This window comes from Suricata suricatta, chromosome 9 (genome assembly GCF_006229205.1).
Source record: "Suricata suricatta isolate VVHF042 chromosome 9, meerkat_22Aug2017_6uvM2_HiC, whole genome shotgun sequence".
Classification (NCBI taxonomy): domain Eukaryota; kingdom Metazoa; phylum Chordata; class Mammalia; order Carnivora; family Herpestidae; genus Suricata; species Suricata suricatta.
In genome coordinates, this window is record NC_043708.1 from 32,345,412 (window position 1) to 32,362,294 (window position 16,883).

A 16,883-nucleotide genomic window follows, 5' to 3' on the forward strand; every position below is an offset into this window, starting at 1 on the left:
TAGAGATGCACAAGTCCTTCTGCCTTCCTGAAAACATTAACGTTGGTGCCCCAGGGGGGTCCTGCCAAACTGGACTCCAACATCTTAGGCTTCCTAATTCCAAACTGTACAGGAAGGAGGTGGAGGAGGTGATGCGTTCTGTTAGGACCACCCAGATGATGTGAGGGCAGCCTGTGACATTTCTTTTACAGGACCAGGCATTCAAAGAAATCAGTTTCTGAAGTAAGAAGGAATCACCAAGCCAACTCATCTAGAACAGCCTTTGATTTCACTCCAAAAACCAGTGACTGGCCTCGTGGCCCCATGTAAGCCTCAAAGCTGAAGGTGCCCAGCCAGGTCGCCCCTCGCCTCCTACCAGACCTCGCCGTCCGGCCGTGGGCCACATCACCCTTCTTCCAGCCCATCACAGAGTTCTGAGTTAGGGGGAGGAGGGTCTCACCGGGGACTTGTAGTACATAATCTGTCCCTGTCTCAGGACAAACCAGCGCCTCTTCCACGTCTTCACTCGGCTCCCCATTTTCAGCAGGTAGCCCGACTTCTCCAGTGACTCCTGCAGGGGTGGGAGGGTATAGGGGGAGGAGGGGGAGACAGAAAAAGGGAATCACTTGGGGATTTGTAGATGTCACACAAGCCAAAATGGCCCAGTTGAGAGTCACTGCTTTGTCATCAATGAAAAACAAATTATTGAGTACCTACTCTATGTATTTTCATGGTACTATGCCCTGCTAAGGGTTCAGAACTAGCCTAAAGCAAAGGTGGTCCCACAGTGGAAGCGTCCTGCTGGCTGGGAAAGACACACCTGACCGCAGCCCAGGGGCTGCAGGAGGGAGAGCTGGCCAGGAAGGGCTTCGGGGAGAGCCAGATCTGGACTCGCCTTGGAAGGCAAAGTCAGCTTTCCTTCAAAGACAAGCCAAAAGGAGGAAAAGGCCATTGTAGGCAGCAGGAAGGGAGAGCGAGGTTTGGGGAACAAGGGGCACATCAGCTAGGCTGGGGTGGAGGGGAGATGAAGACACAGTGGCACGGTGGTGTGGGACAAGGGCTGGGGAATGAGTGATATGGGTCTGCTGCACAGCTCTGAGCCTTAGGCTTCTTTTTTTTTTTTTAACACGTTTTTATTAATGTTTATTTATTTTTGAGACAGAGAGAAAGAAAGCTTGAGCAGGGGAGGGGCAGAGAGAGAGAGAGAGAGACACAGAATCTGAAACAGGCTCCAGGCTCTGAGCTGTCAGCACAGAACCCAACCTGGGGCTTGAACCCACGAACCATGAGATCATGACCCGAGTTGAAGTCAGATGCTTAACCGACTGAGCCAGCCAGGCGCCCCATTAGGCTTCTTATCCATAAAGTAGAGTTAATTGTCCTGAGAAGATGGTGAGGACACACGAGACTGGGCATGAAGGGCACTGAGCACGGTGCCTGGCACACTGTAAGAACTTAGTAAATATCAGCTCTCAGCATCCCAGGGCCAACGTGAGGCTCAAACAAGGGAACACAGTGAGCCACAGTGGGCTTTCCCTGCTTTGACAAGGAGCTCACTAGACCCCCTCTCCTTCCTCACAGGGTCTGCGTGTACTGGACTTCCTAGCTGCACACCCCCCAGCCCACTCCTCGGGGCCTCTCACCTCTGTTACAGCCTCCTGCCCTGACCCCTCACCATTCCCCTGGGGGCCCTCATCTCACAGGGGTCTGCTCCCACTCTGCCCGGACTCAGGCTGTTGGGCGTGGGGCCACGCTCCCAGCTCACCCCGGCCAGGCCCAGCCCCTCGGTGGAGAAGGACGAGGTGCGCTGTAGTTTGTGCTCAGGCTCTGAGTAGTCACCGTCCAGCGAGCAGGCGTCTGGGGGGATGGCGTAGTCGCCCTCAGAGCTCAGCGAGGACATGGAGACGCCTGCTGAGGAAGGAGTCATCAAGGCCTGGATCCCAAACCTCCCCCGGCTTCCACAGCCCGGGAGCTGCAGAACCTTCCTCACTGACCCAGAACCTTTGGGTCTGGGGTTGACGATCATGGGCAGAGATCAGGCAAGGACCCCCAGATACGCCCGCCCATGGGGGGAGGTGAGGGGCTGCTTGCTACCCCACATTTCCTGCTCCCTCCTCTGTACCTCTCTTGATGGCCCGGGGGCTGCCCAGTCCACTGGTCTTCCTGGACTCGGAGCAGGGGACAGAAGTTCGGAAACTCGCCTGAGAGCTGCAGTCATCGTCAGACCCAGAGGACTCGTCCACAAAGGGCACGGTGCTGATCTGCGTGGCTCTCTGCAAGACAGGCCCCTCCCGCACTGCACCTCCCCTTGCAGAACATGGCACTTGTACTCCAGCTCCATGTGCCCAGGATGTGGCCAGCACAGCCCCGACCTTACTCTGGTGTCCTCACCTCCATGCTCCCCCTGCGCCTCCCGCCCCCACACACCATCCTCTGTGGTCCTGGAAGGAGCTGCCCATCTCAGCTCAACACCTGGTGGCTGTGACCCTCACTCCCACCACTAGGGGTCCAGAATGCCACGCCACGGGCCAAGTGTGAGACAGGAGCTTTAAAAACGTGTGCAGATAAGGAAACAAGAGCCCATCTCAGTGGGCAAACATTTAAAAAGACCATCTCAATGTTGGTGAAAGTGTTGGGGGGGAAAGATACTCCGTAGCACATTAGAACTTTTCAGAAGGTAATTTGGTACAACCTGCCAAAATTTAAAACATGTGTATCATTTGCCCATAAACTTCACCTCTATAACTCTGTCCTATGGAAATAGGTATACATTCTATGTAAGTGCACAGAGATATATCTGCACAATGATATTCACTGCAACACTGATTTTAGAGAAAAACAGAGAGAAGGCCTAAATTGTCAATCAGTGGAGGACAGGTTAAAGTAGTTATGGAGCATCTACAGCCAGGGGCACTGGACAGCCCTAGAAGAGGAAGCAGAGCTGTGCGTAGAGGGAGCATCAACAAGCAAAGAGGAGGACACGTGTAATATGATCCCCACTGTGTGTAAGCGTGCATGTGTGTGACAGACACAGACAATATTTGTAAATGCATCAGAAGGCCTCACAGAATAAACACCAAACCATTAATGACAGCTGCCTCTGGGGGTGAGGAATTAGGGAGAAGCAATGTGAAAAAAAAAATTCACTTTTGGCTTTCTGATTTAAAAAAATTTTTTTAATGTTTATTTTTGAGAGAGACAGAGCATGAGTGGAGGAGGGCCAGACAGAGAGGGAGACACAGAATCTAAAGCAGGCTCCAGGCTCTGAGCTGTCAGCACAGATCCTGACATGAGCCTAGACCCCAGGAACCGTGAGATCATGACCTGAGCCAAAGTGGGAAGCTTAACCAACTGAGCCATCCAGGTGCCCCAGCTTTCTGATTCTTCTCTAAAAAGTTTTATAAACTATTACTATTTTGATCTCAAAAACCAATAACAAAATGAGACAAAAATCTGTATAAAAACATTATGTTGCAGTAATACCTGATTTTTGTTTAAAAATACAGAGACATGAAATTAATGTAATATTGTGTGCCAACTATACTAAAAAAATATGTAGAGATGTTCTGAGTGTACACATGCGTGTTCTGAGTGAACACGTATGAGATTCTGGAAGAAGTCCCCCTGGGACAGACATGTGAAAAGATGGGGAGGAGAGGTGGAGCAGGCATAAGCCTAACAAGACCATACAGATTCAAGTTTTTGTAAACATACAAGTTTTATAATAAAGATCTAATAAATACTAAAAATGAAATGACATATATATGGGGGCTGAGCTCCCTGCCCAGAGTCATGTGTGTGCAGAAGCCTGACCCTAGAGCTGAATGAATGGGACCTCCAGATGGAACACCCCCTCCTCGAACGGCAGCTTCTTACCCCCTTCAGGGCCGTGTAGACAGGCACAGTGACATTCTTGTAGACAAGGCCAGAGAAAGGCCCAGGGGACGCAAGGGCAGGAGGGCTTGAAGCTGGAGGGGGTGGGGAAGAAGGATGAGTTTAACTCTGATGCCTTAACTCACTCAGGCACCTGCGGTAGCAGAGACCTAGGCAGACTTAGGAGGAGCTCCACCCAGAAAGTTCCTTGAAAGAGCACTCCAGGGGACAGGCAGGGTGGCAGTCCTCAGCATGGGGACTGAGGATTTCCTCACTCTCACTCTTGTGAAGGTAAGTGGAGACATCATTGTGGGGATTCTTTGGCCAGCCAGTGACTCAGGAGCCAGAGGGTGTGGACGTGGTTCCTTCAGGGGGGCTCCTCTAAATCAAGGCATGGGGGAGCTCTCCCCGCCCCCTCCCAGTCCTGGGCACTAAAGAGGGGAAGCCAGGGCAGGTGGGAGGCTGGGCTGGAGGGCCCCGCCTCTAACATCTCTTTCAGCTCCGTAATTGGTGTTCAAGGCCACGCCCCACTCAGCATGTAATGAGCAACTCCTGTTCAGTGCAGCTTCCTTTTCCCTCCTGAGGAGCCCTGGCTGTGATTTGACTGAACCTCACCTGTTGGGAGAGGGAACGGGGTGCCCGGGTGATACTGGCCCTGGGTGTTGCTCAGAGTCTTCTCCCTGCATGCCCACCCTGTCTACCATGTGGGGCTCACTTGAGACTCACCGCAACAGGTGGCAATAGTTCTGGGAGATGCATCCGAGAGCCGCATGCCAGCCATAGCCACCGCATAGATCCGGCTCTCCTGGAATGGAAGACCCCAGAGGGTCAGAGTCCAGCTCTGCGCCCAGCCCAGCCCCTCCTGGGTGTAGACGTAAAAGGATGGCTGTGGACGTGGGTCCACATCCAAGTTCGGCCAATTATGGGTTGGGTAATCCTAGACAAGTTATATCTGAGCTTCTTTTCCCTCAGTTCTGAACTGGAGGTAAGACTCACCTGTCAGGCTGTTGCAAAAATCAAATAAAATCATTAATGTAAACATCTGACATCTGGAATAAAACTCCACCCAAGGAAGTTCAAGAGGAGAAGGTCAGTGGCCTGTTTCTCTGAATCTTACCCATTTTAGAGACCTTGGGTCTCTGGCTCTCACCCCTGAAAGCTGGGGTTTGACAATGAGGAAGTCAGAGCCCCATGGCAAGGGCACACCCTTTTGTAAGCCAGCTGTTTGGAAGCTGGGACAGTTTTTCCCAACACTAACAATGTTATATTCATGGTTAGGCCCAACCTGCAAAGCCTGTCTAAGCTCACCTGGGATCCTGAACCTCTCTGTAGGAGATACAACAGGAACCCTCACCCTCAACTCCTCCTTTACCCCTTGGCATTCCTGGGTCTGAAACAGGCCCACAGGCATAGGAGCTTTCCCAATGGTTTTGATCAAACAACCCAGAGGCTCTGTGTTTTTCCAGATCTCTCTTCCCCTCTCAAGGCAAAGAGAAACAAAGACCCTCTCAGGTGACAGGGAGGTCACAAGGACCAGGGAAGGTGGGCCTGGCTGGCTCAGGGAGGCAGCGGGGCTGGGGCCTGGGACTGAATGGGCCGTGGGGGGCTACAGGGGTGCCCCCCAGAGAGGAGCAGCAGCTCTGCGGCACACGGGGAAGAGAGGGCCGGGTGGGACCTCCCCTGAGCTGAGCGGAGGGATGGGAAGGTAAGCGGCAGGGCGGTGAGAAAAGGGGTCCCAGGAAGAGACTGTTCCCGCCAGCCCTGGTCACGGAATTCCTCTAACTTCGCAGTCAGAACACAAGCAAAGCTTGAGGGATTTGGGTAAGACAGACTTGGGAATGTTTTACAAAATTTATCGACTGCCTAACTCATGAAGTTGTTTTGAGAATCAACAGGAAAAGGGCTCTGCACGCTTGAATTGGTGAATCAGTATATCTGCCTCCTTTCCCTGAGAAATGCTCTCTCAATTTCCAGTTTCTAATCTTGATTTCCTCTCAGATGGTCACTGCCCAGGTGGTCCCACCTGAGAAGAGAGGGTAGGCACCTCTCTTGTGTTTCTTGGGAGCAAATTACAATGAGGGCTGCAAACAGGAGACAGCTCCTCCGTAGGCTGGTATGGCTGATTGCTGGGTCCCCAGGGCCCAGCTGAGAGCAGGGAGGGCCTGGGGGAACACCTGATACCCCTTCGTACCTTCACCCCCAGAGCTTCGCTGATGCTCACATGGGGAAAATGTTGTCCAGAGCATCTTATGTATTCACTCCCTTTTCCTCTGGGGTCTCTCTCCTCCTCCCCACAACACACATTCTTAACCTGTACAGAACGCAAGAACTACTTTGAGCCATCAAGGTAGATGGCTGTATTTTGGCAAAAATGGCAGAAGTGAGCAGCATGTTTTTCTGGTAACACCTGTTGAGCCCTCTTGTCACATCCCTTGCCCGAATATTCCCTCACTGCCCACCTCTGCTTTAGGATTCTAGGGCATTTGTAGTTATAAGACAAGAATGAAAAAGAGAAGGGATGGTCGGCGGTGGTCCGGCCTGGCCTGGTCCTGCCCTCCTTTCCAACATCCTCTCCATTGTTGCTCTGCCCACCCCTTTGCTCCTTCTCTGCCTGCTGCCCCTCTGCCTCACCCTTCCTCTCGGGGAGGTGCCTTGTGTGATGCTCTCACGACCCTGGAGCTTCAGGGACAGGTCAGCAGCATATGGCCTGAAGACTGGCCTTGGGAGACCTCGTAGCCCTCCCCAGAGGCCCCGCTCCCAGGCATGGCTGTGTCTCCAGCCATCAGGCCCCCTTGCAGCGATCAGTGCTGGTCAGCAAGCACTGCTGAGGATATGGCCCATATGCCTGAAGGGCTGAGGCTCCCCGGACCACCAGCATTTCAAAAGGAGACCCTGGAAGATGCTGCTGAAAAGGGCGGTCTCCCAATCACTGATGTAGGGTGGTGTCACCCTGAAGTACCTCCCTCCTCCACCCCTATACCCTGTTCCCTGTGCTGCTAGGAGCCTGACACTCAGACATCTCCTGCGCTGCCTCACATGCATCCAGGGGTCCTAGCACGAGTAAGAAGCTGACATCTGCTCTGTGATGTCCCCTAAGAGGCAGTACAGCAGGAAGGTGAGGGCTGGGCTCTGGAGGCAGCTGGGCCTGCATTTAAAGGCTGGCTCCTCAATGACTACTACATGACCTTGGCCAAGTATGTGGGGACAGCAGTTTCCCATCTTTAACAGGAGCAGCCCGACTCCTCACACAGGTAAGGGGACCTGCACATGTGCTGGGTCCTGAGATATGTACTCGACACCCATATCTCATCTCATCTCATCCTCCACACTCCCTACGTAACCTCATTCCTGTCCACCACCACCCCCCATTTTTATTTTAACTGTTTATCGTGGAAATTGCCAAACAGACACGAAAGCGGAATGAAGAGAATAAAGAATGACCTCACGTAGCCATCACCCAGCTCTGTAAAGGTTAATGCACGGCTGCTCTTGTCTCCTCGGTGTTCCACACCCCAGATCACTGATTCTGAGGCAATGTCCCCAGACATGACCTCCTCTTAACCAGTGTTACCAGTAAGGACGCTAAGGCTGGGAAATAACAATCACGGCCAACACTTACTGTGAACCACCACTTTAGGCACCTACTTGCACATTCAATCCTCACAAGAGCCTGGTAAGGAGAGTACTACTATCCCCCTGTTACAGATAGGGAAATGGAGGCACACTAGCTCAGGTCATGCGGTTAGCACTTCAGCCCTGGTGGTCTGATTCTGGCACCTGTGCCCTTCACCACTGCACTGCACCACCTCAAAGGGTCGTGGAGATCAAATGAGAAAACGTGGACAAAGTACCCAGTTTGGTGTGTGGCACAGGCTCACAAAATGACAGCCAGCCACCATTCAATCACTCCAAATCCTGGCCCTGCCCCTTGCTGGCTGACCATGAGGACGAGAGCCTCATCCCACCCTCAGCATGAGGCTGTGCTCCATGAGCAGTTGGCCGCTCTGCACAGTTCCCAGGCTGCGCCTCTTACCCAGGATGGAAACCGGTGCAGAGGGGGTGTGGGGGGTTTGTTGCCCAAATCCACTTCCTCCAGCTCAGCTCCAGGGGCCTTCAGGCTCTTTCTTTCCTCTTTCTTCCTGGCTGGGGGTTGTTCCTCCATCTCCATGTTTTCTGGTTCCTCCCGGAGCTCAGTTCGGGCCTCCACATCAGGAAGGCTGGAGGGGTGGAGGGCTGAGAGGGTCCCAATCTCAATGCTCACCAAGTGCTTGAAGGGCCCAGGGCCCACCTGGGGCTGGCTGTGGTGCCGCTTGGCCAGTTGGATGCTGTCCCGGGGGGTGGTGGGGGCCCGTGCCTTCGGGAGAGTCAGGCTGCAGCCCGGACCACCTTCCCTGGCAGAATTCTTTGTCCCAGGGAGTGTCCCACCCTGAGCAATGACCAGGCCCTCACCCCAGGAAGCAGAACCATGTCTGTGGGTACGAGACATGCACAGCTGGCGGGGAGAACTCTCTCTTCTCAGGCAAGGTGGAAAGGTCTTGGCTTCTGATATTTCTCCAGGATGAACCATGATGGAACTCGAATCCTCCAAGGAAAGTCCTGCTTTAGGAACACAGTCCTTGCTTTGCAGAGCACCCGCAGAAGGGGCAGGCACAGCTGCCTCCAGGGTACCCGGGGCTTGAGGACCATGGTCCTGCCCTGTTGGCAGGGTCCCTGGTCCTGAAGAGCCAGAATCCTGCTCTGGGGTTTCCTGTGGGGTCAGCAACAGCTTTCTGGAAGGTGGCATCTGAAGAGCTGTGGTTGGGGTGAAAAAGAAGCATACTGAGAGCTCCCTCGGTCCGGCCCACGCCCTAACATGCGCACATGCGCACATGCGTGCACGCCCACACACCACGCCCGGCCTGCTGACCTTCTAGAGCACCCTGGAGGGCTCCCACCTGCTCCACCAGGTGCTGATTACTGCTCCTCAGGTGCTGATTCTCCATCTCAAGCTGGCCCAAGAGAAAAATAAAGATTTAGAATGCTCGGCCTACAGGTTCAGGCATTGAATTCGAAATAAGATTAAAATCTTTTTTAAAGACCAATCTTTGAAAAAGAACACTTGGTGCCCCAGCAATCCAGGGCTGACCCTCCCTCTCAGGGAACCCTGACCTACCCCCTTCCTCTGTGCTAACCAGTTTTGGTTGAAACAAAATTCTATTTGGCAGCTTTTTCTAGATATTTTAACCTTTAAAAACAAAGTGAAATGGAATACACAGGAAACTGCATATCACATCAATGAACAGCTTAACAAATGATTCTGAAGTGAATACTCATGTGACCACCACGCAGGTCAAGAAACCGGAAGCTGCCAGCACCATCAGCAACAGATTGCCCCTTCCTGGCCACGTGCTTCTCCCTCCCCACAAGGGCAACCACTCTTCTAAGTGTACAAGACTCACTTCCTTGCTTTCTGGGTCTCATCATCTAAGTATGCACCCCCACACACTGGCTTAGGGGTGCCCATTTTTGTATAAATGGAATTACACAGTATGTGCTTCTGGGTCAACATACTGTCTATGAGAACCATCTCATGGTTGCTGCGTTTTCTTCTGAATCAAATCCAACCCACTTTTTGGAGCACCTTTTAGCAAATATGGAGGCAAACTAGGTATCAGTTCTGTCCCCAGGCACTTGTAGTCCAGCAGGTGGCCTGAGATGTGCATCCACAGCAGGGCACGGGAGACAAAAAGAGCCGATACACCCTCACACGTATGAACCACTTGTGTCAGGACAGAGCAAGAAAAGCCAATGTTTGTCCTCATCCAAACTTCAAATCCCTTCCCTTTTGTTTTGTTTTTTTGTTTTTTCTTGCTAGTAGCACTGTAGCCTCCAGCCCCAAGTTTTCCTAAATTAAGCCGCAGGAAGCAATGAACTATGAAAATGAATGGCTAGAGGTGGAAAAAGCAGGATTGGGGCTGTCAGGGGGCACCTGGGTGGCTCAACTGGTTGGGCGTCTGACTTCGGCTCAGCTCATGATCTCACAGTTTGTGAGTTTGAGCCCCACACCGGGCTCTGTGCTAACACCTCACAGCCTGGAGCCTGCTTCAGATTGTGTGTGTCTCTCTCTCTGCTCTTCCCCTGCTCATGCTCTGTCTCTCTCTCTCTCTCAAAAATAAGCAAACATTAAAAAAAAATTTAAAAAGCACTGGGGTGGTCAGGGACTGGGGGATGAGAGAATGAGGACCTAGGGTCTAATAGGTACCAACCAGGTGCTGTTTGGGGGTGATTGGAATTTTGGAAATAGTGGTAATGGTTATGCAATATTGTTAATGTACTTAATGCCACTCAATTGTACACTAAAAATGATGAAAATGGTAAATTTTATGTATATAAAATTTCAACCATCACAGAAACCAGTTGAAAAGAATGGAAAAAATAGAGGAGAAAGTGGGGAGGGTGGATGTAAGGGTATGTGTGCTCTTAGGAAGAAAATGCAGGATACTTCAGAAGTAAGACTCACTCTTCCCCAAACACAAAGCTAATCAGGAGGTAGGGAAGACCAAGCATCACAGGAGGAAGGGAAAAGTGAAAATGCCAACCCTCAGGGTTTAAGCTGAGGACACATGGTCAACACAATGGAGGTCAGTCAATGCTCCACAAACAGGAGGCTGAGAAATGCTGGGGGCTGGAGGCCCCCACTCACATGTGCACTCCAGGCTTCCCGAGATAAGTTTTCAACTCACCTCTGCTAACTTCAGGGTCACCCATTCTTTGATCTTTGCAGCTTTTTCTTGGACAACTTTGGCTTCTTCAGCTCTCATCTGCTTCTGTAAGAAGGAGAGGGCCTGTCATTAGTCATAGCAGCCACCAGTTTAGTGAACTGAAGGTGGGAAGCCCCAAGACGGAATATCAAGCAATTGGAGGGGTGTGGACCAATGGAAAAAAATAAATCCATTTATGAATTTTAAAAATAATATTTTTTAAGTTTACTTATTTTGAGAGAGAGAGTGCGAAAGCAAGTGGGGAAAAGGCAGAGAGAGAAAAGAGAGAGAATCCCAAGCAGGCTCCACATTGTCAGCACAGAGCCCAATGTGGAGCTCAAACTCACGAACTGTGAGATCATGACCTGACCCAAAGTTGGATGCTTAACCAATTGAGCCACCCAGGTGCCCCTAAAAAATATTCTTAAAGTGGGAAAAGCCTTCCTAGGCATGATGCATATCCCAAAAACCAGGAAGAAAAAGACTAAGTCTACACTGTCACTGTAAATGACTGTATGACAAAAAAAACAAGTTTCCTTAAACAAAATCAAAAGACCAATTGAGGAATGATTTACAACACAAATGACTTACAAACAGAGGGTTAATGTGAAATGAACAAACTGATAAATACATGCAAAAAGAATATGAATAGGAACTCAATAGAAAGAAAACCATGAAAAGCTGTTCAACCTCAATCATAATTTTAAAAATGCACACAAAAGACAACATTTTCCTCTATCAGACTAACACAACTTAAAAGTCTCAAACCACCTGGGTGGTTCAGTCGCTTGGACATGACTTTGGCTCAGGTCATGATCTCACAGTTCGTGGGTTCAAGCCCCGCATCGGGCTCTGTGCTGAAAGCTAGCTCAGAGCCTGGAGCCTGTCTTCAGATTCTGTGTCTCCCTCTCTCTCTGACCCTCTCCTGTTTATGCTGTCTCTCTCTTTCTAAAATAAATAAAAACAGTAAAAAAAAATTAAGATCTTTATAAAAAAAAGTCTCATATTATCCTATATTGTCAAGGATGTAGGAAAACAATCGCTCTTATACAAAATTGGCAAAGCCTTTTGGGGCAGCAATTTGATAATATCTGTCAAGTTGAAAAATTTTTAATGTTTGTTTATTTTTGAGAGAGAGAGAGAGAGAGAGAGAGAGAGAGAGAGAGAGCATGAGTAGAGGAGGGGCAGAGAGAAAGGGAGACACAGAATCCGGAGCAGGATCCAGGCTCCAGGCTGTCAGCACTGAGCTCGACATGGGGCTCAAACTCATGAACCGTGAGATCATGACCTGAGTTGAAGTCAGACGCTTAACTGACTGAGCCACCCAGGCACCCCTGTTAGGTTTAAATGTAAACCCTGCTGACTTAACAAACCCACAGCTTAGGAATTATTAGTTGCGATATTATTTGACAAAGCAACAACAACAACAACAACAACAAAACCCTCAAAACTGGTTAATAACCTAAGTGTCTGGGCTTGGCTAAATAAACAAAATGAAAATGGAATGCTGTCCTTTGATACACAAGAAACATTCACAATGAACCCTGGAAGGACCTTAAGGTTATCCAGTTTAAGAGGTTTGCAAACTGGCCACAATCCAGGCCTCCACCTGGTCCACTTCCCCTGCCCTGCTTATTTTTATAAATACAGTTGTATGGGAACACAGGTGTGCCTATTCATATTGTCTACTTTCGTGATACAACAGAAGAGTTGAAGCGCTGCAAGAGAGACCACATGGCCTGCAAAGCCAAAAGTATTTACTAACTGGCCCTTTAAAAGACAAGTGTGCCAAACCTGACCTAGTTTGATACCCTCTTTTATAGGGCTGCAGCAACTGAAGCCCAGAGGGTGAAGTGACTTGCCTCTATCAGTTTGGGCAGCACAGTCAGAATTAAAACCAGGTGTATGGACTTGGAGAACAGCATTCTTTCTGTTCTGACCTTTTATTATTGTAAAATTATTTTCTTCTGATCTAAGCTTTAGCAGGAATCATTTTGCCCACTAATCCCCAGATGCTGCCACTTGTCTGAACCACTCAAAAAAGGAAGTAAGGTATCTAAAGTCAATGAATAACTGGTTAGAGATTTCATATGTCCACATTTTATTTTCCCATGATTTTTCAGGAACACACGCTGGGGTGCCCCATAGGATACAAAGGTGTATCACACAACAGGTATGTTCAGTGAATGCTGATGAATGATTACGAATTCGATTATGATGATGGGAAAATACTTCTAGGACTAGGTGGGACCTTCATGGGAGAATACACGTGTGGAAAATTAAAAGTCGTCTGGTCACACTGTAAGGTTGTTTTTTGGAAATAATGGCATTCTGGCACCAGGAGATAACCGGTAGGTAAGGCCAAGGACAGAAGGAAGGCGCAGTACTCAGATGAAGTTAATAGGAATGTAAAGGGCAGGAGGCCAAGCACGGAGAATTGGCAGACTGATGTTTCAGATACCCTTTCCAGAGCAAAGGGGCTAACTGTAGCTGGCATGCTGGGCAGTGGCCTCTCCTGGGCACCCATGTGCTCAGGACAAGAGGCCTTGCCTTTCAGAGAAGGCAGCAACTTTGGTCTGCCTCAGGTTCAACAAGAAACTTTGGCAACCAGCTGACCAAGGCCGACTGCCCAGCTCTGAGCTGCTCAGATAACCACAGGTGTCCTGTCTCACACATTGGCACGGCACCAGGCCAGGGTGGAGAAAGACAGGGTCTCCTTACCAAACATCAACTTCATGTCTGACACCTGAGTTCACTCTCTGAACAGCCCTATGGCGCATTTTAACCCCTACCCTACAGATGTGTAAAATGTGAATCAATGACTTATTTGCCCACAGTCAGAGAGCAGCAGGTGCTAGCGAGGGGATTCAAACCCAGATCAGACGGCCTCCAAGGTTCTTTCCCCACTAAATCCCCTGCCTGGCTCCTAAAGCAGCTTCTAATAGTTAAATCTCCATGTGAAAGAACAGTCTCCCGAGGGAGTGAGCTCCCCACCAGCGTAGAGCTCAAGCAGAGGGGGGGGGTCTGTTCAAGAAGGTGTGGCCAATAGCTATGGATGCTGTAGAGGGCACTGCAGTCAGTGCTTACCTGCTTCTCCAGCTGTACCTCAAGCTGGCTGATGAGCTCATCTTTGCTCTGCATGGCTTTCAGCAATTCCTGGTACTTCCGGTGCAGGCTGCCTGCTGAGTCCACATTCTTCAGATTGGACAGTTTCACCTTCTCCTCCATCACACCCACCTTAAAAGTACCAGCATCACACAGAGTTGGGATGTGTGTGAAACGACAAGCCCTGGGACACTTCCTGACACCCCCGCCCATGATTTCCAGGCAGAGCCTTCACCCAGAGCAGTTGAGGCCACTTAATTCAATAACCATTTATTAAGCCTCATCTGGGCAAACTAAAGAATTGACAAGAGAGAAATGGCTTGGTATTAGGCCATCTAACTCTGGGGGTCCCAATAGGAACAAGCTGGGCAGGATGAACAGACCAGAGAGAAACTGCTTCAACCTCACTGTGGCAGAAATATTTGCTGTTCACTGAATGTCCCTGTGCTTCTTGGTATTTCCTAGCCCTCTGGTAGTCAGATGGCCATGGAATTCACTCCCACCAATGGGTCTGGTCTGAATGGAGTGGCTCAGCATTTTTAGACTCCAGTATTTAAGAGCTCTCTTCCTGCCATGGCAACCAAGGAGGCTGCATGTTTCAGAGGGTCCAGGTAGAAGCTGGAGAGCGCTCCAGAAGCCTCAACCCCCAAGTCCCTATGGGAGGCAGAATCGCCAGCTAACCCACAATGGAGAGATGCCATGACTAAGAAGTAAATGTGATAAGCTGCCAAGACGTCAGACCTGTTACCTCAGCATAACTTGGCCTATGTGGACTAATCCAGCCCCCCAATCACGCTCTAACCCTTACCCAAAGACTTTCGCTCCCAAAGAGAACTCCATGCACCTTAGTTTGTTCAGAAGAACTGTCACATGATTGCTGGTTTTCCTTGTCCCCATAAGGAGCAGGTGATGAGTATGTCCGTGTGTGTCCATGGAAAGGATCAGGAAATGCCAACGGACATTTCTGATGCACAGCCCTGCCAATCCCCTGCCCCGGTTACCTGGGTCTCCGCATTCTCTGCTCTCTGCTCTGCCTCCAGCAGCCTCTGCTCCAGCTCCTGCATCTGCTCAACCAGAGAAGGAGGACAAACATAAGTAGGGTGTCTCTACTCCAACCATGGCATCAGGGCAATGTGAACAAATTGTGTGGACTCCACACACAGGCTTAAATTGCTCATCTTAATTTAAGTGACTCAAGGGTGTCAGGACAAAGATTTTCATGGCAACCCTCTGCTCCCTTTTCCCGAATTGATGAGGCAGATAAAGAGCTTAGAGCTGCTGTCCTCTCTGCTTAGCAAGTAGAAGCCTAGTTCTTTCTCCTGTGTGCAGCCATGTCTCACCATCATTCTTCATGAGGCGGTGCTGCCCTCAGCCCTCAGTCTCCTCAGCACCAGGTCCCAGCCAGTACCCTGCCACTACTCGCCACGTGCCTGGCATGGACCATGCTCCCTCGTGAGACCCCACCATGTCAGCAGCAGAAGAGAATGTTTCTTTCCAGCCAAGGATAGCTCACTGGCTGGGGACAAATATTTATCCCTTATCAAGGACACCTCGGACTATAAACGGCATTTACAGGTATCGCCTTATGTGATTTCTTTAATCTTAAACAGAAATTCAAGCCACACTTTTAAAAAGTCCACCTTCCTACAGGTAGAGTCATGCCATTCAGGTCTGAGGATCTCAGCAATTCTGGAATCTTATGCCAACTGGCCCAAGCAAAGGGACCTCCTCATGGAGGCTCATCAGGGACCAGCTCTAATTTGAAGGCTAAGGAGATGCTAACAAGCCCATAATCATCTCTGTAGCTTCACATGTTCATGGTAAGTGGAGTGTGGGCTGGAATTCAGCTCCCATCCTTCCTTGGTCAGGGCTCAGCCATGCACTGGACCACAGACATCATCACACAAAGGCTCTGCAGAAGCAGTCACACATCCGACTCTCCTATTAGGAGCCACCTGCTGCTATGTGCCATGGCCCAGTCAAGTCACCTGCTTCCTTCCCCACCCCGACTTCCCTGCAGGCAACACATATGCATTACACATACACTGGAGGCTTAAGAGCCCAGCCCTACCCTCTGTGAGGCTGTACAGGCCCCATCTTCCAAGCCCCAGTCTAGCCCTCGCCCACCTCATCTCTGTAGATCTGGCCTTTTCTCCAGCTACTCAACGTTCTCTCTTTGGACCCTGGCTTGATATTTACCAGCAAACTGAGCAATTAATTCCTTCTCTCTTTGCCAATTTCTTGTCTACTCAAGAGAAATTCTGCCTTCCATTCTTGAGTAAAGGATGAAATAAAAGGAGCCCCCCAACCCCCCCGGCTGGTGCTGAGCACTGAAAGGAGAGTTCCCTGGCGGTAGTTCAAGTTTTGAGAACCTGGGGCACCTCTTTTCTCAGGGCAGCCTTTCCTCACCCATTTTTTCCTTTTTCTTGGGATTGGGGAGATAGAGATGCTTTCTCTCCAAGTACAACTCAAGATTTACAACCCGTGGGGCAAAAATGCCCCTTGGACTCCCAATGGACAGGACCACCTGTGATAGGCATTCATGTGCTCAGGCCAATGATGCCTGCATTTCTTCTTTCCTTCCTCTCCTGGATGTAATAATTATGAACAAGGGGCGCCTAGGTGGCTCAGCTGGTTGAGTGTCTGACTCTTGATTTTGGTTCAGGTCATGGTCCCAGGGTCACGGGATCAAGCCACGTGGCAGGAGCCACACTGAGCATGGAGACTGTGTAAGATTCTTTCTCTCCCTCTTCCCCTCTCCCCTACTCGCATGCTCTCTCTTAAAAAAAAAATGATGATCAAGCCTCTTGACTCAAGCCTGAAAGAGTGGATTGGTTCTTGACAGATGCAGACATCAGTTAGAGCTAGATGGCTTTTGCAAAATCAAACAGGAGTATCTGGATGGCTCAGTCAGTTGAGCATCTGACTTCGGCTCAGGTCATGATCTCATAGTTCATGAGTTTGAACCCCACATCAGGCTCGCTGCTGTCAGTGCAGAGTCCACTTTGGATCCTCTGTCTCTCTCTGCCCTTCCCCCACTCACAATAAATAAATAAATATTCTAAATCAGATAGTCCTAGAGCCTGTGTTACAGGAGCCCCTTGACCTTCAAATGTTGCTTTGCAGCTACAGAGAAGATAACAGCATAGCATAAGCTGATATATGGTTATAGGGGTGGGTGTCCCC

At 50.1% G+C, this 16,883-nt stretch overlaps 1 protein-coding gene across 1 annotated transcript in view; it reads right to left on the reverse strand.

Annotated features, from left to right (window-relative positions):
* The window catches only part of PLEKHH1 (pleckstrin homology, MyTH4 and FERM domain containing H1), a 51,091-nt gene that overhangs the window by 15,948 nt on the left and 18,260 nt on the right, over positions 1-16,883 (reverse strand). Inside the window, exons 4-13 of the mRNA XM_029950485.1 lie at positions 14,699-14,761; positions 13,680-13,829; positions 10,575-10,658; positions 8,759-8,840; positions 7,886-8,643; positions 4,579-4,657; positions 3,856-3,947; positions 2,102-2,252; positions 1,745-1,887; positions 440-550 (exon numbers count right to left, since the gene is read on the reverse strand). Of these exons, the coding sequence (XP_029806345.1) occupies positions 440-550; positions 1,745-1,887; positions 2,102-2,252; positions 3,856-3,947; positions 4,579-4,657; positions 7,886-8,643; positions 8,759-8,840; positions 10,575-10,658; positions 13,680-13,829; positions 14,699-14,761 (1,713 nt within the window). The remainder of the gene's footprint in view (positions 1-439; positions 551-1,744; positions 1,888-2,101; positions 2,253-3,855; positions 3,948-4,578; positions 4,658-7,885; positions 8,644-8,758; positions 8,841-10,574; positions 10,659-13,679; positions 13,830-14,698; positions 14,762-16,883) is intronic.